Raw genomic sequence first — 17,111 nt, forward strand, 5'->3', positions numbered from 1 at the left:
GGGTGGCTGGCGGGTCTGTGTCCAGCGCCTACCATGACTGCAGGTCCAGATGCTGCTTGTCTACCCCCCCCCACTCCCCGTTGCAAGTCACGTGTTTTTGTAAATGTTGTTGTGCTTATGTGCTGAGGTTTTTGTCTGTTCCCACACTGTACTCCTCTAGGAGCATTGTCTGGGTGTTGCCTTTTTCTCTCCTCCTCTCTCCTCATGTTATGCTGTAACTTTCTAGTTGGCGCCAAAAATGGCTGCCTAGGTAGGCTCTCCTGCCAAAGTAAATTCGTTGTCTGTGCAAACTTTTATGGCGAATAAAAACCCATTCTGATTCTACTGCATATTGAGCAAATTTTGATCGGTATTGCACAACAATCGAGAGATGGGGACTCCCCTGAATATTGACGGGTATTTCGCACACTGAGTGTTACCATTTAGTGGAATAGTAGCTACAGAACATATACTGTGCTGTGTAAACTGTACTGTATCACATACCGTTTCAGACACAAACTTTTCAATTTTCAAACTTAAAAGGTGCGCTCCTAGCGCACATACCGGCAGTGATCTACAGCAGTGGTTTTCAACCAGTGGTCCTTGAGTGCTAGGGGTTCCCCAGCAAAATTAGTTAATAGCGTCACTATCATTTAACCACTTAACTTTGGCTATTTTTGAAAAAGTGTGCACATCTTTGAATATTTATATATTTTTTTAAGCGAAAATTTACTGATATCTTAGTTGCCGTTAGCTGTAAAAATCCATAGATTACCCGCACCGTTATATAAGCCGCAGGGTCGAAAAATTTGAAAAAAGGCGCGGCTTATAGTCCGAAAATTACGGTAATTAAAACTACACTGAATTTGAAAACAAAAAGTCAAAACAAAATAAAAATAAAAACTAATGAAAAATGCAAAACTATAATAACCTTGATCCCTGCAGGTCAGACCGTGCGCTTCCGGACCATCCTCCAGCAGGCCTATGACGAGGGGCGTCCCTGTCCCCCCTTGCTGTCCCAGACCAAGCCCTGTCCTATCAGGCCCTGCTATACCTGGCTGCTCGGAGACAGGACCCCCTGCACTGTGGAGGTACGGCAAAAATCAGCAACACACATAGATTTAGCAATTTTGTACAACTTTCTATATAGAGTTTATTTATGTATATAATTATGTATACTATAAATGTGTGTTTTTCAGTAGATTTGTCAAAAGAGGCAACTTTGGTCAAGACATATCTGAGATCTATCTGATGTTTGATCTTGTATTTTATTGTGTTGTGCTATGTTGTGTCATGTTGCGTTTTTGTATATTATGTTATTTTGTGTTGTAATGCAGTGTACTGTGTAGTGTAATAAAGTGTTTTGTTCTGCTGTATTTCCAGGGAGCAGTGTGTGGGGAAGGTGTGCGCAGGAGGAACCTGACCTGTGTGGTCCATGGAGGAGACTGGCCCACAACCTCCTCTGCCAAGGCCGTGGACGAGGGCCTGTGTGGAGGCAGGCTGGGGAGAGAGAGCGAGCAGGACCTGCTGCTGCCCTGCTCCATCCCTTGCCCTGGTACTCAGCTGATCACCTTGAACTACTTGAGCTGGGCTGGACTGGACTGACTAGACTAGACTGGCTGGAGTGGCTAGACAGGGCTCTACTGGACTAGACTGGGCTGTGATGTGTCTCTCTTGGGGCATGGAGAGAGGCGTTTCCTTGCTCTGTAGATGTGGGCTGTGTTGGCTCGGCCAGCCTCACCTAATCTTGGCCTGAACTTCTCACGGGTGGAGGTGGAAGAGGAGCAAGAGGGTTGCTCTCTGCAGCCTATGCTGTATGTCTGGGGTGGAGGGAGAGGGGCAGAGAGTCCTCTCCTCGGCAGCTCATGTAGCAGCCTAGGTTTCAGCAGGCAGGGGTGAAAACAGAGCGGGGTCCTGTGAAGATGAAGCATAATGAGCTGGTTCGCCGCACGGATTGGCTTTAATGGCGAGCCAGGGCACAGAATCAAAGAGGTGTCATGGCTGAGGGGCCGATGCAGAAAGAGCAGCGATGGTTGGGAGGGAGTGTCCTCACCGTGGATTAGAAAGGGATATTGATGTATGACCTTCGATAAAGGATCTGCTAATATAAACTCCTCAAAAAAAGTTAGGAAACTTTATTTGGGTCGATTATTCCTCCCCTTCAATAATACCAATTGGTATTGTATTTTGTATCGTTGGAAAGCCTGATTAGTAGGGATGGGTATCGAGAACCGGTTCTTGTTTAGAACCGGTTCCCAGTGAATCGATTCCTTGGAATCGTTAGCAAAATTCCTTAATGATTCTGTTAACGATTCTCTGTGCCGTTGCGCATGCGCGAACTTTTATAGTTTATTCAGAGACAGACTGCAGCAAACATGGCAACTAGGAAGAAGCATTCTAAAGTTTGGTTGTATTTCACACGACAAAAGGACAACAACGCCACTTGTAACGCATGTAAAAAGTCTATTTCGTCGAAGGGAGGAAATACTACAAATATGAAGAAGAATTTGAACACACAGCATGGAATGAAGTTACTGGAACGTCATGTGTTCGATGCATGCAGCAGCGCAGCTAACGTTCGCGCTTCGTCTCTAACTATCTAAGGTAGAGCTAAACTGCTCAAAAGTGATCACAACCACTTGTTACTGTGTGAAGCAATTTGCCTTTATTGTGTGTAGTCGATCTAGTTATCTTCTGTCCCGTCGTTTGAAGCATACATTTTAGCTCCGGCATTCGTCTCCCATTAGTATTGATCTTATTGATCATTTCAAGTAATCGGGGTGGCGTGTGTTATCAGCAAACGTTCGCGTGTCCCATTATTAAACTGAGCATATCGATTTTTAATCCATTATTAAAGTTAGCATTTTAATTGTTTAACCTTTTAATAGTCCTGTTAAATGTGTCTGAAAACGCCTAAACAACATATCCAAAGTACATTGAAAGCTGTTGTTGAACCATTTGGAGTACATGCATGTAAATGGTCTCTTTTGAAAGGTGACACTGAAGTTATTTCCCCTGTTGTTAGGACCCCTCTAAGTCCTACTGGTGTTGAGTAATAGAAGCTTGAACACAAGGAAACTGAAAGTTTCTGTCTCCGACTAGATTTTGTTTTGAAAACAGAGGCCTGAAGAGGCCTAGAGGTGGTAGGTATTAGCTCATTTCAGAGCCAGTCAAAGCCAGTAGTAGCCAGTAAAGGCTGTAGAGGGGAGAATCGATAAGAGAATCGATAAAGAATCGAATCGATAAGCAGGAATTGATAAGGAGTCTGAATCGTTAACATTTTATCAATACGCATCCCTACTGATTAGTCACCTTTACAACGAGGTACAACTTGTAAGGATCGTGCATTCGTGGAATGAGCAACACAGCTAACCGTGTGGGTAGCGGCCCAAATAAAATGGCCAAAATCCCCTGCAATATTCTTCTGTTGGTATTCACGCTCGTTTTGAGCTTCAAGTGGGATCAGCTTGGGCGTGCAGTACGTGCCAGAGTGACCAACGCAAACATGTTGGCTGACTTGTGACAAATCCTGGTTGAGGAATGGGAGGCCATCCCACAGCAGTGTGTGACCAGGCTGGTGACCAGCATGAGGAGGTGCCAAGCTGTTGTGGCTGCATATGGATCTTCCACACGCTACTGAGGTCCCTGACAGTGTAAAATGAATAAAGTGTAAAAATGGCCAATATGTGTTGTTTTTTCCTTATTACTGTGGGAGAGTGCAATCATCCAATCCACCAAGCTACTCAAAACGAGAGTGAATACCAACAGAAGAATATTGCACGGGATTTTGGCAATTGTTTTTGGGCCACTACCCACACGGTTAGCTGTGTTGCTGATTCCACGAATGCACGATCCTTACAAGTTGTACCTCGTTGTCTAATCAGGCTTTCCAACGATATAAAATACAATATATAATATTATTGAAGGGGAGGAATAATCATCCAAAATAACGTTTCCGAATTTTTATTTAGGAGTTTATTTATAAACACGCATAATAGATCTCTCTTCTTTCATCTCGGTCAGCTGTATTGAGAGGTGTCCAATGGTATACTTTGTGGGAGTGATGGATTTGTCTGCTTGGATATTCCCTCTGTGGATGGAGTCTTTTCTTTTTTATGAATTCCTCTCTTATGCATTGACGTCTCATATACAATAGACCCGTATCTCATATACAATAAGCTCAAAAGCTTATTTTCTGTGAGAAATGTAATTGTGGAGGTGCAATTGATTTAGCTCCCCCTATAAAAATAAGCCAATCACTCAAAAATAGCCTCGGAAAGATGACAAATAAAACAATTGCCCCTCAAGTGTTAATATAAAATACATTACAATCCATGAACATTAACGCTGGATTAATCTCTGTGTGCAGGAGACTGTCATCTGACTGACTGGTCTTCCTGGAGCTCGTGCCAGCTGACCTGTCTGGAGGGGCGGAGCTTCGAGACCACGGGTCGACAGGCTCGCTCCAGAGCTGTCGTGGTGACGGTCCTGGAGAATCAGGACAACTGTCCCCAGCAGGTGTTAGAGACGCAACCTTGCAAAGGTACATACCCCTCCACCCTCCTCTCTATCACCTCCCCTCCTCTCTCCCCCACCTCCTCTTTCCTCCACCCCCCCTCCACTCTTCATCATCTATCCAACCATCTCCCCCATTTCCTCTCCTCTCTCCATCACCTCGCCTCCTCTCCATTATCTCCCCTACTTTCTCCATAACATCCTCTCCTCTCTATATCACTGTCCCCTCCTCTCTCCCCCCACCTTCCATCCACTTTCTCCCACCTCCCCACCTCCCCTACTCGTTCCATCCCCTCCTCTCTCTATCTCCTCCCCTCCTTTCTGCTCAACTGCTAGTTGGGTATGTTATATTGGTGCTAAACCTTTTTTTTCTTCATAAACTTGTTTTAGTGCTAATTAGAGTTTTTCATTAGAAATTAGAAATGTTTGTACTTTTTTTATTAAGGACTGTTCTTGCAGTTAGACGAACATCTTTGGAACCCATCGAACACATTTAACTTCTCAACCACTCGTAGTCTTTTACCACAGTACAATATGTCTCCAATCATCGTCAAAACGAAAAATACAAAAATATTCCTTCATTTGCTGAGCTGCCTGAGGGAAGACAGGCTGCTTATTTCATGCTTTTAAACATCCCTCCCATTTGTCTCCTTCCTATTCTTTTCATTCCATATCCTCCCAAAAGCTTTTGTGTGGTAATAGCCTCATGCTGCATAGCCACAGACTGGAAAATTTGCGTGTAGTTCCTCTGCAGCTTGAATATGTTTCTCCCCAGGACATCTGTTTGTCTGTAAGTGAGTCGTCTGCTAATCCCCAAGCGCGCCTCCAGCCAGCCCAAGGTGCACAGCCCTAACCCCTCCATCCATCCCCAAGTGTCCAGGTCTAACCCCTCCCGGCCCTAACCCCTCCAGCCGTCCCTTTGTGCCCAGCCCTAACTCCTCAAGACCCTGGCCTCCAGCAATGCCTTGGGATACATGGAGGGATGGAATGATTACCCATGAGCCTTTGTATATTGTATCTGCCCTTGTATTTGCAGAAGTGTATTGCTCATGCACACTGACATGGAGCCAGCTTTGGCTAACTGAATGCATTACGGTTGATGGCAAAATTAACTCAATTTGGCCTCTACATGGATATATATTTTGTTTATTCTAAAGAGCAACCGTTTGCTACCATTAGCTTTGATGTTATTTAGGGTTCAGTTGCTATAGGTGACAAGGTCCCCCATTGTTGGAGTGATGACGTGTTGTGTTGGTTTAAGGGGGGCGGTGCCACAGCTATGAGTGGAGGGCCAGTGGATGGAGCGACAACGAGAGAGCCGTGTGGTGCCAGCGCTCAGATGGAGTCAATGTCACAGGTAGCTGTATACACTAACATTACCACATTTGACATAAATACACACATTGCGCAGATGCACTGCGATGTGTGGCATGCATACTTGGACTCATACATGGACACACAAATGCACATACACCCACATATTTGCTCACGCTCAGCACAGCTAGCATTGATCTCCTCTCTACCCTCCAAATACTTGCAATCAATACCACACCAAATCTCTGAGGTTCTCCATCCATACAAATATGAGGAAAAACAAGGTTTTCATTTGTTCAAACTAAATTAAACAAATAAATAAAACAACATGCAGACAAGAAGTGCAACTTGAAGGTGTTCACAATAAGGGAATGTGAGTCTTTGGAGAGCTTAATGTGCAGGTGAATGTAATCATATTACTGTTGGAATGTATGTCTGCCACAAAGCAACTCTGCCAGTGTAATCTCTCCCTGTAGAGAATGCGAAAGCCCAAGGCATTACTCTTTGATATTCTGACATGTAATTTTCCATTTTAGAATTACACTGTTCTCACATTGATCAGAGAGTCTGATAGCAGACCCAGGCACATTAATCAGGAGTGACATTACATTCATTTGGTTATCAATGGAGGGCCGGTATTAAGAACTTCTGTTTCACCGTTACAGGGGGGTGCTTTCTACACAACCGGCCAACAACAGTCCGACACTGCCACCCTCCCTGCACCAAGCCCTTCTCCCACTGCACACCGGTAAGACCCACATCCTACTGACTCATACACATCCACCCCCTTGCCCGCAACGTCTCTCACCTGTTCTTACAAGGCCTTGTGGGTAATGGTGTTTGGCGTTTATCTGGTTCTCGTTAAAAGCTTTTGTCAATTATCATATTTGAATTGTGGGCTAGCATGATTGTGGGCTAGCATGTCTATGGCTGAGAGACAGCACTCAGATCCAGAGCTGCACTGGAAACAAGTAACTGATATCCATAGTTGAGATGCTGCTGCCTCTCAGAGGATGGTGTATGTATCTACAGGTGAAATGTAGCCACCTCCCCAGTCCCACTCAATGTTTCTCTAACACTGATACTCCTGCAAGGTGTAGTTAAAGCTCTCACATTGAACACTAGATAAACCATCTGGATTGAATTGTTGTTTTGTGGGAACACAATGATCACCCAAAACTTAAAGATTCCCCACACACTCTAGCCAAGACACAAAACACTTCACAGAAGAAGCAAGGAAAACAACCGGCAGTTAAAACGCTGGTACATTTGGAATAAATGCCCGGAATCGGGCTATTAATCAGAAGGTTGCCGGTTCGATTCCACTCTGTGAAAAATGATGTTGTGTCCTTGGGCAAGGCACTTCACCCTACTTGCCTCGGGGGAATGTCCCTGTACTTACTGTAAGTCACTCTGGATAAGGGCATCTGCTAAATGACTAAATGTAAATGTAATGTAAAAGATCTGAGTGAGGATTGTGACTCAGCCAGACAAAGCCTCCCAAGAACAGAAGCATTCTCCTGGAGTCCTTAACCCTTGTGTTATCTTCGGGTCATTCTGACTCATCAGTCATTGTGACCCACCGTTGTATTGCGAAAACTTTACCTCATACAAAAACAAAGAGAATTATTTTCTTTTAAAGATCCTGTAAAGTGGAATTAAAAACGAGTTTCAAGTTCACCACACCACAGAATAATGTGTTATTAACTACCCATCCAAATTCGAATGAAAAAAAAAACACCGGCAAGTATGTTAAATTAGGCTTTGAAATCGTAAGAAAATCAGCAGTCTTCTCTGTTTGAGACTGGGGGGGCGTGTCGCCTGAAGGAGCTGAAGCTCGGCCCCCTCGCTGGAAGGCGCCGCCTCTCTCAAGTAAGCTACCTACGACCCAGATAATGGACGCTACGTCAAGCCGAACAAAACAGTATAGAATTAGAATGTATTTGTTCAATGAGTGAAACATACAGATGCATATAAATGAAATATTCCCCTGAGCTGTAACACAGGAGTAAACATTTACAGCAGAGACAGCAGACAGTGAGCTCTCCAACTTCTACTTCTAGCACATTAGCTACCATTTCACCAAAATACCATCATTCTACACCGAGTAGCCTAATATCAAGTTAGCGGTTTGCACTAATTATAGCAGAGATACCTCTGGAAAAGTTATCTAGTATAATTATAACAAGCACACAGAACTGAGTGATGAACTGCTGGCGGCGGTGGATGGTCCAGGTGCGACCGGAGGATGAACGGCCGGGGGGGCGATGCTCGGTACGGCTCCGCGCTGCAAGAGAAGCTGTGTGTTGGTGAACCCCGTCTGTCTCTGGTCCATGTTAAAACTGTCCGCCATGAAATGGTCAGTGGCGCAGAGGCGGCTGTTGGAGTTTATCCAAAGCTTTCCATGAGCGTGGCTCTTCACAAAATCTATCCACCTATTTTTCCTTTCATTATCAACGGGGAACTTAAATGGTGTTGCAGCGCAGCTAGTTCTTGCATCCAGGGAAGATGCAGTTGCGGGTGGTGGGAGACATCCTGAAGCTAGCTAGCTAGCTGATGTAAGCTACAATAACAGTAGGCTACAGCAGGAGGAGCCATTCAGTGATCTGACGTAGATGGGGCGAAATGATGTAGATAGGGCATTTTTTGGCTCCGCCCATTAAAACCTGATCTGAAAACGGAAGAGAAACTGTTCTTCGGTCTAACTCCACATTTCAGTGCGACAAAGTTTTAGCGCTTTGCACATGCTTTCAGGAACTCAGTTCACACGTATATAATGTACTTAGAAGCAAAACATGGAATTTACTTTACAGGATCTTTAACCGTTGGGCTGTCTCAGACCCCCCACATTGCAAAGGTTAAAAGAAAATTATTTTTATTTGTTTTTGTATTGGGTAAAATTGGGTAAACACAACGATGGTTCGTTATGAACCTTTGGGTCATGTGACCCGAAGGCAGCACAAGGGTTAAAAATACATTGATGACAGCTGTTACCCAGTTAGCTCTGAACGAGGCCCCCTGCCTCCCCTGTGTCCTCCAGAGTGGAGTGTGTGGGTGTGAGAAGGGCTACACAGAGGTGATGACCACCCACGGTTTCCTGGACTACTGCACCAAGACCCCTGGGGCTGACACCAAGAAGGCCGATGTGAAGACCAGCTCTGGCAGGCTGAAGCCGGGGCCCTCCCAGGCCCAGGACCTCTTCATTGAGTGGAGCCTGCGGCCTGTCGGACCAGGTACTGGAAACCACATATCACTCTCCAGATACAGCACCTCTGGATCTACTCTGTGCTTGTCTCTCTGGTTTAGGGTCATTTTATTGTTTCCTGTATGCACTTTTACATCTTTGTACTTTACTAATGCTAGTCTCACGAGAAATACAATTTTCTTTCATTGAATTTACAACAGTATGACTGTAAGTTATATTAAGGAAAACAACATCTAAAGCCTCTGCTCTCTGCACAGATGGGAGAGTGAAACTCTGGGTGTATGGTGTGACAGCTGGAGGATTCATCTTGATATTATTAATTATTGCTTTGTTGTTCCTGCTGTGGTACGTATAAATGTGTACATATATTGTAAGTCTATATTGTACACATTGTATCCATATTTATACATAAAAATGTTCAGCCACATAATGTCTCTACTTCAAGTTTTGAGAATAAATGAGAAATAGATTCCAGACTACAAGTGCTGTTTGAGTTTAATAGAACGAGCAGTGCACTGCTGCTACAAGGTGCAACTTCCTGGTTCTCTCTGATGTGAAAACAATTAGCAAACAACTAGCTTTGTCGTTTAGGGGAGAGCACATCTTCAGAGGAAGGCGTGTGTGGTTTGTTGTTTTAAGTCCCAGTAGAGTTTGTATAATTAAATCACCTTTTATTAGGAGAACCTTCTTATTTGAAGTGAAATTAAAGTGAATTGAAGCATTACGTGAAAAAGCATTGTGAGCATAAAAACATTTTATTTCTAGATTTAAAGTATCATTGACTGAATTCAGTTCACTTTCGTCACATAAACTGTTATATAGATGTTTGTTTGTGAACTTTCTATACGTCTATAGAAAGTTCTCTTCTGTTTCATTGTCTTCTTGTTGTTTTTTCAGTAAACCTTCCAAGATGAAAAAGACAGCCTCTCCACCTCAGAAGCCTCTGACTCTGGCTTATGACGGGGATGCAGACATGTAGCCATGATGCCACAGACAGATAATGTACTGAATTGTACTGTACTGACACACGGACAGGATATTTACTGATTGTTTCTAAGATGGTCTGAGGGACATTTCCATCACTCTCAGAAAGAGGAACTTTTGACCTCTAACCCAGGAACCATGAGGTGGATGTGTCTGGATCAACAGTGCAGCTTATTGTCATGGAAAGTTTGAGATTTTAACTTGGGAGGCGTTTGTTTTTCCAGAAACATTTTGAGAGTCAAACTTTCTCGACATGTCACAGTACCAACAGATACTGTGTGAGAGTGACTTTTTAACGCCAGGAGTATAAACTCAAAGTTCTATGCACTACATTAGTGCTGATTCGTTCTTGTTTTTCTTTTCAAACAAGTTTTTTCTAGTGTTTTCATTGTAATGAAAGTTATTGCTGTGGAGTTGTGTATTTATTGATAATGTCATAGGATGTGTAAGCTTGGATTTTTGACAGTTCAACCAAATGTAGGCTTGCCAGAATTCTATCTGAGGTCATAGACATGCCCCCTTCAACCCACTAGCTTGGTCACTCTCGAAACATCTGCTTTAGTCAAGAAAACAATGTATCCAATTAAACTTTAATTAAAATTAAAATTTTCCCATATGCACACAATGCCACTACGCAGATTGAATCCTTTCCTTTAGTAAGTATTTTTATAAATTGGACTAAAGTAAGATAACGCAGTTCGAGGAAGAACTGTCTTCTGTCACTAAAAAAAAATTCTGATTGTTTATCAGCATGACCAACAGGAGGCGCCTGAATTGTATTCATGGTGACAAACAATTCATAAGAAAATTATTGTTTTTATTATTCCTCTTAGCTGTGTATGGATTTACCTCCAAGTCTGTTGTTAACAGACAAGCATTTAATAAAGATGGTGAAAGATTTAATAAAGGCCAGATTTATTTGTATTATTTACATGTGCATTTATTTAAATGATTCAATACACAAATCCTGCAGACATCAATAGGATTTGAAGTATTTAACTTTACTTCAGAAATGCAATTAGACATCATTCCATTGAGAATTTAACAAAGAATCTCACAAACAAGTTTATAATCTGAAGGGTGTATGAATATTTTTGTTTCTTGCTACAACAATAATATTTTATCACCCAGTTGTATGTATGCATGCTTGATCTGTTCAGACAGAAATCATGATGATAAGTGGCCTTGCAATGAATCTGTTTAATTTCCATATGAAGTTCTGTGGTGCATTTGGGTACATTAGCACTCTAGTTTATGATAGTTTCCAGCTGTTGTCACATTGTTTGTTCAGAAATAATGTGGTACATCTGATCCTTTCTGAGTGGAGTTATCACAAGCAGTATTCCAAAGTCATTCAACAATACTTAAACAACTATCATCTTATTTCTGTACCATAGAATAGAGTGCAACCAAAACATGCTATCCAATGACTCTGAGGGCTGAAGTCCCTATGAATTCCCTTTTTTACATCACCTTTTATATTGTGCTATAATGCTATCAACACATGAGTATATTGAGTAGTAACTTATAATTTACTGTACCTTGTCTTTTGTGTTTTTGCTGTGTGGAGAGTTGGACAGACATGCTAATAAAGTGTGGAACTATGTGCACCAACAGCCATGAAGCTCCTTCTGTCCAAATCAGTAAACAGTTAGCACATGCAGGCTCTTCCAATGAATGTACTGGGTCAGATGACTTCCTGTTGGGCTTCATTGCAAAACAACATGGGTCTGGTAAACTGACATCCCTCTATACTTGTGATATGTGTGATTCTATTACACACACTTCCATTTTGGAAAATACATATGACACCTAAACTACCAGACATTATGTTGCTGAAGTTAAGAACGTAGGCTATTTAATTCAAATCAATTCACTTCATTAATCCTGAAATAAAAATCATGAGTTTTTTTGTGTGGAGCATTCTCCGTATATCTTAAATAGGGTTCATCTCCATTACTGCCAAACAGGTAGTGAAAGATTAGCTTTCCCCTATCTTAGCCTATTTTTCAATAATCCTCTGAGGCTTCTTGTAAAAACTGTCATTACTTACATAGGATAATTAGCTGGGCCAGCTTCATGTATTACTGCTGAGTAATTTTACATTCTAAATCCAGACAGACTATTAGATAATCCCAAGGTGTTCAGAGGATGTAGGAGGAAACAGATCTTAAATCTTTTGTTTAATCTAATTCATTTAGTGAAGACTGTCACGTCTGATTAGCAGGGATGTGGATTATAATGGTTGTGTCAAGGCCACGGTGAAGATAAGCAATGAGAGAAGGCAATCTAGTCAACTCTAATTCATCCATTACAGTTCCTCTCCAGGCATTGCCTTATTTTGCAGTTTTCTGGATGACCCCTAACAGCTTGGGTTTCATTTAAATAATCTCTTAGCTCTAGACTAATTACCTGAATAAAGTGTAATGTAGTTTGGCCAGGGCCGCGTTTGTGCAATGGGCAGGAGGGGCTGCTTCCCCGGGCCCCGGCCAAAATTTACATCCAGACCAGCCCACTCACTGGTGTTCTTGCCTAGTCCGAGGTAGTGTAGATCTCCGATGCTAGTTTAGCTGCGCGCTGCTCTGTGTAGGCTACTTGTAAGCAATTACAAAGAATAACGTTTTGAAGTATAACAAGGATATTGAAAATGGACCATGGTCGTAAATGCTGTGTTCCAGGCTGTACAGGGAATGCCAACACTTGTCATAGTCTTCCCAAGGAGCCAAACATTCAACAGGCATGGCTGCTGTTTGTCTATGAAAAGATCCCGGCGAAGTTCGACACTCAATTATTCATTTGCTCTGAACATTTCACCCAAGACAGTTTTGACAACCTTGGACAATTTCACGCAGGATTTGCTAAGAAGCTGAACCTGAAAAGATGTGCTGATGTGCTGATGTGCGTACGCTCATCGCAACCGCAAGTAGGCTACAGTATGATTTTGTCGTTAACAGTTATTAGCAATGCTAACGTCTCCTGTATCTAGCATAGACTGCTAAATACGTTTCTAAACACATCAACATACTTTACTTAGCAAATGACTCTAGCTAGACTAGCTGTAGTCGGCATTAGAAGGGAAGCTTCCGAAAAAATTGCCAGAAAACAAATAGCAGTCTGGCCTATTGCTAACGCCTGTCTAGATTATCTATTTGAACGAACTGGAGAAAGGCAGGTGCTAGATACAGGATACGTTAGCATTGCTAAGAACTACCGACAAAATCATACTACAGCTTGCGGTTGTGATGAACGTAAGGTCGGAACGCACCTCTTTTCAGCAACAGCTTCATAGCAAATCCTGCTTTAGCTACATTGTCCCAGGTTTTCAAAACCGTCCTTTGTGAAATCGTTGCGCAAATGTGTCGAGGGTCGAACTGCACAGGGATCTTCTACGCTATGGTATAGACAAACATCAGCCATGCCCGTCTAGTCAATGTTAGCTAGACTCTAGCTCATCTGCTTTTTATTAACGCTGATTTGCAAGGAATGCAAGAACAGCTAGATAGCGAAAACACCTAGACTGTAGGCATGTAAACTAGTTTAGCTTGCTAACGCAAGAGCATATGTGATGATTTAGCCTAGTTTATTGGCAATGGGGCTAACGTTGTTTCATGTTCCTGACTGTTTCATTCAAATAAATAACCCGTGTTGTTATGTAAATCTACAATTCACGATGCATGTTTGTCCAGATCTTTGTCAGGTTATTTTTCAGCAAGATGTCAAGAGCTAGCTAACTGAAGCTGAGTTGAATCACGATATAGTTTGGTTGCTATAAGCTGTAACGTTCTACCCACCTAAGTCAATCCAGTTTGCTTCGACAACAGAAGTGGATACAACTAACGTTATCATTTCAAATGATATCTAGTCAATCTGTTGAAAACAGTGTTGTGTAGACACAATAGATTTATTTGCGCGTTTTTATTTCAAGTCTCCACCTTCTGTGTTTCAGTGAGTGCTGTGTTGCGTTTTTGCACTTCACTCGTTGAAAACCAACCAATCAGCGCACAGCTCATCTAAATATTAATGAGCATACCATAAAAGGAGAAAAGCTAGTGTTTTTTCCCGGGAAAATTTCAGAGGATCTATCAGGGGGCATAGAACAGCACCCGGGCCATTTTCAACCCAACCAATGTTACATACCCTATTCGGAGACGTGTGAGAGTGTGAAATACCCCCCAAAAAACAATCAATCACCCCTTTAACAGTTTTTTTCAGTGCTTCGAAACTATACGGTCATTGGATGAATGCTGAGATTATGTCCCGCCTCGGACACTCAGCGTCTCTGGGGGTGAATGGAGGAGTGGGCTGGCCTGGACGGTGAGCTTCCGCGTGATTATTGGAGGGTCTGTCGAAAGACTGCATCTCCTTTTGATTGGCAGTAATTTTGTACTACAAAAAGTCACCGAAGCTATTCAAGCTCAGTCCCATCGCGGATTTTGCAACTGTAGTTGAAAGACAAACTGCAGCAACCTATTTCTTCTATTTGCTTGGCGAAATTGCTAACCAATTTTCTTCATACAATTATACACCACGTTCCTTGTTTCAATTTAACCTAATTTCCACATTTCCTCCTTGATTAATATTGTTTTGTTAGATCGTTCGTTCATTCAGTAGGATAGGCTAATGTCGTAGGGGTGAACTAGCCAGGGGCGCCGTATAGGGGGAAAAGTTAGGACGATTCTCAAAAATAGGCAAAAAGTCATAAAATTATATTATATAAACCATCATCGAGTATATAATACATTTAAAATATAATAATACAATGCATGATGTCTTTGTTTTTACTTGTGTTTGGCAATAAAGGTTAAATATCCCTATTGACCAAAAAGTAAACATCCATATTGACCGACCATCCCCCTGTATCTGAATGAAATGGTTTGATCCTGCCTTAGCGCACTTATCGGTGACGGTGTTTAGTTGCAGTCAGTAGATGCGCTAGTCGCAAGAATGTCTGGCCGTAAACACAAATCAGGGTTTCGGAAAAGATCAGAGAAAAAAGAAAGAGAGGATAGACAAAAGAGAGGGTTTCAATCAGTAACCCAGTTTTTTACCAAGAAAGGTGGGTAGCAAATCTGTGAGTGGTATTAACCTGTTGGTTTAATGTCCATATAAGCTATCTAGCTGGGTACAGTGTTAGCCTACATTTCATCAACATTTAATCAGTGCAGGGAAACATGTAACAAGATATTCAGATTAAATCATTGTCCCGACTCCCTGCCCCTATTAACAGACTTAACAACAGATGAGTCAGCAGCACCCCAGTCTCCCCATTACTATCGAACTCCAAGAAGCAATCCATTAACTAGGGAGGGTACAATTTCTGGGGAAATTGTAGGGTGTGCTTGCTTGCATCGGTTGCAGATGGGTCCGTTTATTAACTGTAATTTTTACAACTGATATTTCTGTATATTTTATATAAAAATGCCTACTTATTATTTATGAAGATTGCATAGATTTAACAGCATAACCTACATTTGTTGCTGCTCATGTACAATTCAAAATACAAAAAATGAAGTGTAGCATGTCCCTGTACTTACTGTAAGTCGCTCTGGATACGGGCGTCTGCTAAATGACAAAATGTTATGTAGAATGAACCTAACCTATATGACTTAAACGTCACCTTAATTTTTCCCTTCTACAGTAGTGATATTTTCAAGCATTTAGCCCACTCGTATAGCATTCATTCATTAAGAACCACCTTTGAAACAAGCTGAACCCCCTTGAAACAAGCTATTCTAAGTAACAACGTTGTCACCGGCAGTATTACGTCTGGGACACACTGGCTGCGAAGCGCCTGTACGCGCCGCGCAGCGCCACGATCGGCTACGACTGAGCAAAAGCTGTTCACACCAGACGCGCATTTCTCCGCGCCGGTCACCAAGCCTTTCAGCTACTCTGAACTTTCCTTTACGCTGACATGGTACATAAACATGGCATTGGCTATATCCCAGCATTGATCCTTATCTGCGTTGTCCTTGTAAAATTGTTGCTGACATACAACAACTCCCTGTGCTTTTCAACTTCGAGAATTCATTTGATGCTGATTTTAGAAATCGACTTGGGGGTTCTCTCTTAGTAGGTTATGTCTGCCTGTGTGTTGTGTGCAACGCGTGACAACTCGTTTCTCTCAAACAAACAAAACAACTACGGGCATGCTAGCTCAACGGATCAATCCGTTTATTTTCATTCGTTTTCATCAGGGTAACCACATGTAAAGGACGTTCGTTACCAACATTTTGTAATTATAAAGTCTACAACTTTACAAATGTTCACCGTAGTCTACAATTAATGGAGTAAAATCTTAATAACATGTTTTTTTATTCAAATATATCAACTAATATGGTGTATTTCATCATCCTGCAGCCGATTTCGCAAGCGTCTCGCGAAAAAATTCTACCAGCTGCCGAAACGATCGCTGCAGATCGCAGGCAATCGCGGCGCTTCGCAGCCAGTGTGGTCGGTCCCATTTGATAACATGGGCGCCGAAAGAAAAAAGGAGGCGCTTCCAGGCGCGTCGCAGCAGATCGCAGCCGATCGCAGGCAGTGTGTCCCAGGCGTTAGATAGAATAGCGATTGAAACAGTACCTGCTAACTGAAAATATGCCCCCAAAAAACGTAAATAAGCTTGACATTTATTTAGGGGGAAATGGCTAATTCAAAAGAAGTTTGCTGGAAGCGATCATTGTCAATAACAATGCCAAATACGACCATTTGATCTTAGACTAGAGCCCTGCAAGGTGGAGAAGCTGACCTCGGTAAATTGTGCTAAACTAGCCGCTGCTGTGGCTAGCCAAACTTAAGGGGATTGTTTGAATGCGCCGGAAATGAAAAACGTTTCTTTTGACATCAAGTTTAGGCTGTGGCATTGAAGACAGCGACACACCACACAAGCTTGAGTTTAAATAAATTATTTAATGTGAAATTACTTACTGTACATGGAAGTCTTGAATTACTTAAATGTATGATGCTGCCAGTAGCCTACTGTTAAGCCCCCACCCCTCGCCCCTCGGCTTGAAGCAACGGCCCCGGTGGATGTAGGTGGTATAGGGGTAATGCGGAGCGCCCAGCGTTCGAACCGGAAAACAGATGTAATCGTTTCCGCTTCTCACTTCCGTAC

The 17,111-nt window shown here is 42.4% G+C and overlaps 1 protein-coding gene across 1 annotated transcript in view; it reads left to right on the forward strand.

Moving 5' to 3' along the window:
• thsd7ba (thrombospondin, type I, domain containing 7Ba) overlaps positions 1-11,899 on the forward strand; it is a 215,360-nt gene extending 203,461 nt beyond the window's left edge. Inside the window, exons 22-29 of the mRNA XM_067253353.1 lie at positions 925-1,070; positions 1,363-1,534; positions 4,349-4,522; positions 5,756-5,851; positions 6,474-6,556; positions 8,849-9,041; positions 9,271-9,358; positions 9,911-11,899. Coding sequence (XP_067109454.1) covers positions 925-1,070; positions 1,363-1,534; positions 4,349-4,522; positions 5,756-5,851; positions 6,474-6,556; positions 8,849-9,041; positions 9,271-9,358; positions 9,911-9,992 — 1,034 coding nt within the window. The 3' untranslated portion in view covers positions 9,993-11,899. The remainder of the gene's footprint in view (positions 1-924; positions 1,071-1,362; positions 1,535-4,348; positions 4,523-5,755; positions 5,852-6,473; positions 6,557-8,848; positions 9,042-9,270; positions 9,359-9,910) is intronic.
• The last annotated feature ends 5,212 nt before the right edge of the window (positions 11,900-17,111 follow it).

This window comes from Osmerus mordax, chromosome 2, assembly GCF_038355195.1.
Source record: "Osmerus mordax isolate fOsmMor3 chromosome 2, fOsmMor3.pri, whole genome shotgun sequence".
NCBI classification, from domain to species: Eukaryota; Metazoa; Chordata; class Actinopteri; order Osmeriformes; family Osmeridae; genus Osmerus; species Osmerus mordax.